The 8,327-nt window shown below is 35.8% G+C and overlaps 1 protein-coding gene and 1 long non-coding RNA gene across 2 annotated transcripts; both read right to left on the bottom strand.

Annotated features, from left to right (window-relative positions):
* Nucleotides 1–1,340: 1,340 nt before the first annotated feature.
* On the bottom strand, nucleotides 1,341–1,867 carry LOC113303607. Its single transcript, XR_003337622.1, has 3 exons — nucleotides 1,843–1,867; nucleotides 1,615–1,682; nucleotides 1,341–1,502 (listed from the first exon to the last, which is right to left on the bottom strand). It is a non-coding gene; the product is annotated as an uncharacterized LOC113303607 (long non-coding RNA).
* A 318-nt stretch (nucleotides 1,868–2,185) lies between these two features.
* On the bottom strand, nucleotides 2,186–3,758 carry LOC113306404 (hexokinase-2-like). The gene is made up of 5 exons (XM_026555348.1): nucleotides 3,748–3,758; nucleotides 3,669–3,698; nucleotides 2,629–2,875; nucleotides 2,485–2,559; nucleotides 2,186–2,260 (listed from the first exon to the last, which is right to left on the bottom strand). Exons 1-5 carry the CDS (start codon nucleotides 3,756–3,758, stop codon nucleotides 2,186–2,188), a joined length of 438 nt encoding a protein of 145 aa, XP_026411133.1.
* Nucleotides 3,759–8,327: the final 4,569 nt, after the last annotated feature.

Consider the following 8,327-nt stretch of genomic DNA (forward strand, 5'->3'; position numbering starts at 1 on the left):
GTCTACAATTTCACTAGCTAAGAATCCAGTACTTCATGGAAGAAGTAAGCATATTGATATAAAATATCATTACATCAGAGAGCTTGTAAGCAATAAGGAGATAGTTGTTGAGTTTGTTGAGAGTGAAGAGCAAGTGAAAGATATTTTCACCAAGTATTTGAAGTCTAACACTTTCATTTACTTGCGTGGAAAGTTGGGGATGATTACCAAAGAGTATCTTGGTTTATGGGAGGATGTTGAAGAATAAACCAAGAAATTATGAAGAAGACAGAAGGGATCAAAAAGAGTTGTTGATACAGTAGTGTGTATCAACTATGAGAGTTGACAAATTATGGTTGTATCAACTGGTACAGTTTATATGAAGTAAATGGATCAACAAGAGTTGTTGACGCATGGTACGGTATTTAGAGATTTACTTGGGTTGCAAGTATTACTGGTTTTAGAGTTTTTTTACGTGAGTATTTTCTAGAAGAGTCTTTGTTAGAGTTTGATTATGTTAGGAAAGTGTTTATTACTTGAGAGTCAAGTTTGTAAACATATAAATTGGTTGTTAAGCCGTGAGTTTTAATTACATCAATTAAGAGAAATTTGTTTGAGTTTAGTTTTGTGTTCTTTCATCACTACGGCAAAAAACATCATTGACGACACAAGATAAGAGTTGCAGTACCCCTACGACAACTCCATTTCATGCATTGTGGAACGGGGGTATTGTAGAAAGTCCAAGTTTTTCTACAATGGATGACAAGTGTTGTAGAGGGTGATGTGATTCATGGTTCGACAATAGTTTGTCAATGTTGTGATTATCTTTCGATTTTTTTTGATAACCTAACACAACTCTTGCTTGTATTGTAGAACAATCGTGGACAACATAAGTAGTATATCGTAGAAACATATACAACAACAATTACCAGTATTATGAATAATATTTGCACAACACTTGTATGAATTGTCGAACTATTTTGGACAACACCTGGTTATGTCGTGAAGACATTTTTCACAACCTTTGGTATGTGTAGTTGAAATATGGAATACAACTCTTATTAGAAGTTGTGTGCATAAAACTATTTTGAAAAAAAAATTATAGCTGAAACCGAATTGCATGAATTGCCGAAAGTATTTCACATTCACATTAACATGCCAGTGTAGCACATTTACATTCATTCAAGTTAACCTACCACTCCAATTGCATTACCTAGCTAACTTCAAATCACCTTGTATGAAAGTGTGTTGCGCAACGAAAGAAAATAAAATGATAGATTCTTTGAACATGACTAAAAATATCATATAAATCGTAAAACACATATTGTCCTTCCCTACAAATATGACAGTATCATACACGTTCCAGTATGGTAGTCTGGGTTACATTGCTAAATGGAAATGATCCGTTTTTGCTGCACACTCTCTTCTTGGTAAACCTAACACCGATTATGAGAAACATAGTGGTAGATGATACCGTAGAGGCACTGGCTTAGACATGAAGTGTCGTAGTTCTCAACGAAAGCCTACAGGAGAAGAGTGTCATTTAGCAATACAAAGTAACAGTCAAAATTTTATAATACAAAGTAACAGTCAACCTAAGAGTGTCATTTAACAATACCTTACATTGAAACTAACCTTTCCAAGTCCTAGAGAGGGTTCACCGTTAGGTTGTGGACGGGGGATGACAATATTCATCAATGTACCTGCAATCGCAAAATGTACGAGTTAGAAACAAATTATTCTGAAGGTCCAAAAGTGTAAACTAGTGGTTTTATTGGGGCGTGAAATCAAATATTTCCAAAGGCTGCGAAACACAAAAAAAAAACAAAAGCTCGAATATAAGAAACAAAGACATTAACTTACCAAATTTTCCACCTTCTACCCTCATGTCTTCCAAAATATCTTCATACTCTTCATCATCTTTAAGCTCATCTGCAGTAACCACCTTTGTCAGGCATACGACCTTGGTAGCAATGCCACCTCCATTACGGCATTGTATTGCGGCATCTCCATCACCAACTGCAATCCCATTTTTATCTCAAGACTCAGTTTCAGCCATATTCATTTCAACTAAGAAAAAATACAAGAAAGATGAGCTGTAACTGTAGGATCAGTTGCTTGCAACTCTACCTGAATTCCGTCAAGCTCTCTCTTGAACCTCTCCTATGAACTCGCGTAAATCATCTTGGTCCTCACCCTTGTGGTATCATGAGACCTTCAAAACACAAAGTAAATGTAGAACAACCTGTCCTCCAGTAACCAGAAACAAAATATTTTTGTTCTACAGAAAACAAGTGCAGAACAAATTGTGATCGAAAAACAAAGAAAAGATAACAGCTAACCATCTTTCCTGATTTGGGTAAAAGTCCATGCCACTTGGGAATTGCATGTGCACGCTCCACATAAGCTGCATTTGTTCCACATAAGCTGCATTTATCCGGTCATGTACATTCACATGAAGATTCTGGAAGGATCAAAGCCAAGAAGAGGCCACTGTAAACTTACAAGTGCCGCAACACGCATATCAACCCCTTTCCTTTCCATGGCTTTTGTCAATTCTGCCACCACATCTTGACCGACCTAGTTACACAGATTTTAAGAGTACCAAGATTAGACACGGGTCTAGGAAACACAAGATTGAAATAGCACCCAGGTTAATATCTTTAGCGCATCGTCTATTGAGAATCCTTTTGTCCAATTAAGAAGAGTTCCAGAAGCAATGGATGCCTGCTTTACCGGGAAAGAGAATGTAAAACCCAATTCCCTCTGCTTACCAGGAGCAAGATGAAATTCTTCACCTTTAACTACTCGTCGTTCCCTTCCACCCAATTGTACACGCAATACACGGAAGTTTGTTCCACCAAGGTCCAGTGCATAAAGTAATCCATGCTCGTCACTAGAAAACAGAACAGAACACATCAGTTAACTGGATAATAATCTTTCAAAACTATTCGCGCTCTCAACAACACAATGTAGAGAAATGACTATGTTAAACGCTCCAAACCAGTACAACATATGAAATTTTTCCTACTTCATTGCTGGTAATAAATTCCATCTTTAGAACGCCAATTCCATCGGTAAGTAGAAAAAGAACCTTAGATTTCAAACCAATTCACTGGCCCTTCCCACATGCAAGTAATGAGACATGAAGTGGGATAATTCTAGTCAAACAAAGAGAGATAAAGGCACTCTTGCAGAAATTGGTAGGTCGAGAATCGTGTATCTAACTCTGATATATGAGGAACTCAGCAAATTGATGGACTAAGCAATCAAATTATCGGCTGAAGCACAAATGTCCGCTAAAGACGAGGCTAAATGAATTAAAATCTATCAGAAAAGAAATAAGAATCACTAGTAGCCATGATATTCAATTGTCAAGTCTCCGTCAACTGTATCCAACTTAAGGAAAATTTCACCCATCTCCAGTTACTCCAGTAAACATCCACACTTACATGATATTCTCTTTTTGTCAGACAAAGAAGTCAAACAATACCATTAGAAGAAAGAAAGCACAAAAAGGAGATTGCTATTGTAACAGCACTATTCTTAAAATTTCTATCTGAAATTCCCAAAATTAAAAGTGAAAACTTCCATTCAACATATATAGACCTACAGAAAAACATCAAATCAATCGAATACCAATTTACACATGCAAATTAACTTCCCAAAAATATACCTATCTTTTTTACCACAATTTCAAAGTTCCAAAATGAATATCTCTACAACAACAAAAAGAAACCCATAAAAATTATAGCAAAAAGGAATCACCTGTTACCCATCAATAGCAAGATTTTCATCAAAACAAAAATTTTAGAAATCACCATTAATGGAAAAGCACAAAAAGCAATCACCTTTTCCAATAAAATTAAAAACCCAAAATTCAATATGACTAAAAAAGAAAAGCAAAAAAGAAATTAGAGGTACCGACCCAGTGGGAAGATTATCAACAAAACTGATAAGCATCTTGAGATTACTACCACCACGGCCTCCTTTGCTGCCTCCTCTGCCTCTACCACCACCACGGCCTCTAATTTTTCAAATCAAACATTCCCATCTCTAATCCTTCCCTAAAACCTCAATTTCAATTTCAGTCACTTGATTCAATTACATCCAAGAACCCTAATATCTATTTTGGGAAAGAACAGAAACTTTAGCTTCTCTAATCTTCATTAAAACTCACACATCAATCACTAATTCTTCCTCATCATACTGTGTTCACAAAACCCATCTTTAATTTCTCCATTTATAACTCAATTAACGATTTACTAAGAAAACCCTAGTTCTCGATTCATAACAGGACTCAATCTTCTTCTTCATAATTAGCAGAAAAACCAACTCCTTCTTCTTTTATACATCCTCACGATTTAAATTTCCTCAATCCATACCTCAATTTCACCTCTCGATTTTCAACTGAAGAAGAGCATAGAAGAAGAACGAAAAAGAAGAAAGAAGAAGAGAGAATAAGAAGAGAAAATGAGTTTCAAAGAAACCATTGCAATTTGAAAGAACCGATCTACAACTTCCGTAAGTTTTTTTACATAAGAGAGTGATCGAGAAATAGATTATGTGGTGAGTTAGGGTTTTCTTTTGCAAGGGAGGCGGAAGATAAGGTTAGAGACGAAGATAAGAGAGGAAAATGAAGAAACTGTGAGAAATTTTCTTTTGATCTTCTATATACCTATCTTTAAACGGCCAAGATTTGATTAAATATGGTCATACGGATTAGGGATATCTTTGGACGGTGGAGACTTGATTTGAGACTGTCATACGGATCAAGGAAAGTGTGTTTTCTTTGTGTGTTTCTTTGTGCTTTCTCTATGTGCTTCCGGATTGAATTTCGACTAGTCACATAAGTCGTGAAGTAATTTCGACTATCCATACATGTCATGAAGTAGCTTTAGTTCACACCGGAAGACTCGGGTTCTCAGGATACACCATTGAAATCGATAAATATGAAGCTCTTTGTGTGTTTTTTTGTTCTTTTTTTGTGATTTCGATTTGTGCTTTTGTGCTTTATTTTTTTGCTTTCGGTTTATTTTAACTAGGGTTAGCAAGATACATCATCGAAATTGATAAATATAAAGCTCAGTGTCGACTCGAACTTCAAATGTGGCATAATGGCATACAAACTATGAATCGAGAAGCTCCAGGAGGGTTCTGACTTCAAGCTTAGCATAATACATCATCGAAATTGATAAATATGAATCTCAATGTCGATTCGAAATTAGGTATAACGACAAATAAAGTATGAATCATGAAGCTCCAAGAGGGTTCTGACTTCAAACTTGGCATAATACATCATCGAAATCGATAATAAATATAAATCTCAGAGTCGATTTAAACTTAAAATATGGTATAACGACATAGAAACTATGAATCATGAAGCTCCGGGAGAGTTCTGACTTCAAACGTAGCATGATAAATCATCGAAATCGATAAATATGAAGCTCAAAGTCGATTCGAACTTCAAATTCGGTATAACGACAAACAAACTATGAATCATGAAGCTTCAGGAGGGTTCTAACTTCAAACTTGGCATGATACATCATCGAAATCGATAAATATGAATCTCAGAGTCGATTCTAACTTCAAATATGGTATAACGACATAGAAAATATGAACCAAGAAGCTCTGGGAGGGTTCTGACTTCAAACTTAGCATGATACATCATCGAAATCGATAAATATGAATCTCAATGTCGATTCGAACTTCAAATTCGGTATAACGACAAACAAACTATGAATCATGAAGCTTCAGGAGGGTTTTAACTTCAAACTTGGCATGATACATCATCGAAATCGATAAATATGAATCTCAGAGTCGATTCGAACTTCAAATATGGTATAACGACATAGAAACTATGAATCATGAAGCTCTGGGAGAGTTCTGACTTCAAACTTAGCATGATGCATCATCGAATCGATAAATTTGAAGCTCAATATCGGTTTGAACTTCCTAAGAACGATGAATTCATTCATCTACAGCTAAGATTCCATTGGAATATTCTCCGAAACCTTAAACACACCACAAATTTGTTAACTTCGACATTGAACCTGGCTACGAGCTCAAAATCTGGCCGCGAGTAGACTACAATAAGTCGGAAACTGTGTAAGAACGATGAATCCACCCATCTACAAGTAAGATTTCATCGGAATATTCTCCGAAACCTTAAACACACCACAAATTAGACACTGAACCAGGCTCTGAGCTCGATAGTTGGTCGCGAGTGGACTATTATAAGTCGAAAACTTTATAGGAACGATGAATTCACCAATCTACAGATAAGATTCCATCAGAATATTCCATTTACAGGTAAGATTCCTTCGAGATATTCTACGAAACATTGAAAAAATCATATTTCTGCATATTGTATGCGTACCCGGATCCAAGATCGAAACCTGGCCGTCGAATCCCCCAAACCTCATTTTTTCTCACATTCTATATTTTAACTTCAACAACACTTATAAGTGTTGTTATACGTTTCTATTAAAAAAAAAACTAAACTTGTGAACTGTAAGGATGGTTGATGAGCTAGACATCCATGCATTAGGTTCATGTTCGAATCTCTCCTCTAACGTATTCTTCATTATCATATTTTTGTGTTCTTCAACAACACTTGTGAGAATTGTGATAGGCTAAGTCACTACACTTATGAAACAAAGTTGTTATACCTAAATGTCGTCACAACAGTTTTGCTAAAGGAGTTGTCGTTTGTTTTCTTAGCGCAACCCCTTATTCCTAAGAGTTGGTAGTGATGATATACGACAACTCTTCCTTTGAAACCAGTTGTAAAACATAGGACTTTCTACGATGTATAGCGAAGTGTTGTAAATCTCCAGTTGTAGATGTATATTTTTCCCGTAGTGCATTAAGTCTTTGATATCAGATTTTCTACATGAACTCTCAAACACAACAAAAAAAATGTCAAAAAAAAAGAAAGATATGGCACAATCCCTTTATTTTTTTTTATGAAGATATGATACATAACATTGATAACAAGAAGATTTTCTTCAGAAAGAAACTTATAACTCCTTTTCATCTGTATGGCGCGGGCCTGAGTAAACCAAAAATGTTTTTATGCTCTCCATTTAGTTATGCATTCCAATAAGAACCTCGTAAATTTGTCTGCTAAAAGCTAATTCTTCATTTATAACTTGTGCTTCCTGCTCTATATTTCCCACGTAGGTGTTCGAGTTAAGGGTAACCAAACTCTTCACATAAGTCTCCAGGTTAAATGGTTTGTATGATACACAATTGAAAGTATCTTCACCGAACTTCAAAGCTCTACGATGGCCGTCCTTTAAGTCATGCAAAATCAAAATCGTTACAGTATTCCTCTTGGTCTTGTAGTATTCAATCTCTAGTATAATCTGTCCATTTTTTAAGCATTTTATCCTCCTCAAGCATTGAACTACCGGTTCCACATCAAACAACACCAATCGAGGAAGGTTATAAATTTTTAACCAAGATTTCCTCACTCCATAATCCTTCATCAGCCATACTTCGAAGCCTTCCGTTTTAGTGCTGCAAAGAAAAACAAGACAACCACCCAACACATCCACATATTTATCATTAAAGTCCATACTTGCTGGTTGTGGAATTTCTTGGACAACCCCTGTTCCAACATCCAAAGCAATTAATACTCCAGAGGAGGAGGAGGCATTTATTTCTAAAATTGATTTTACAAACCAATGAAAAGCTCCACTAAAGAAAACCCCTGGTGTTGTATGGGTGTTCTTATCAAAAGGAAACTCATAAGGGATATATAGTGGCTGTCTCCATGAATTAAATTTCAATGAATAAGCACTGACAATCGATCCAGGGTAACCTAAACGGCCAACTTGAGAACCCGTAATATTAATGAATATGTACTCATTAGCCTTATCATCATGGCCAAACCCATTTGCACGCACATCTACATACTGTAGATATGGATTTAGTGCAGTTGATGGGTACTACTTTGTATTCTTCAGTATAGGGATTCCAAATGCAAGGTAAATGACAAGAATTGAAAAAATAACTTAAACAAACCAGCCCCTTGCAGGAACTCAAAATCTTAACATCAATGATATTAGAAATGATGTTATGATTAGGAAAACTGAAGGGATACCGAATCTGCTTAATATCCTCGTCTTGAAAACAGAAGTTTGAAGTTATGGTAGCAATTTTGTGACCATATTGTCGAATCCCAAATTGGAAAAATTTTTGTAAACATATTAGAGTTTCTGATTTGGCAACCATGAGATAAACCCAAATGCATCTAGTATAATCATCAACTAAAGTGAGAAAATATCTGGCACCCGTAGAGGATGCCACGGAAAATGGTCCCCAAAGATCAGCATGAATTA

The sequence above is a fragment of the Papaver somniferum genome, chromosome 8 (genome assembly GCF_003573695.1).
Source record: "Papaver somniferum cultivar HN1 chromosome 8, ASM357369v1, whole genome shotgun sequence".
In the NCBI taxonomy this organism is placed as follows: domain Eukaryota; kingdom Viridiplantae; phylum Streptophyta; class Magnoliopsida; order Ranunculales; family Papaveraceae; genus Papaver; species Papaver somniferum.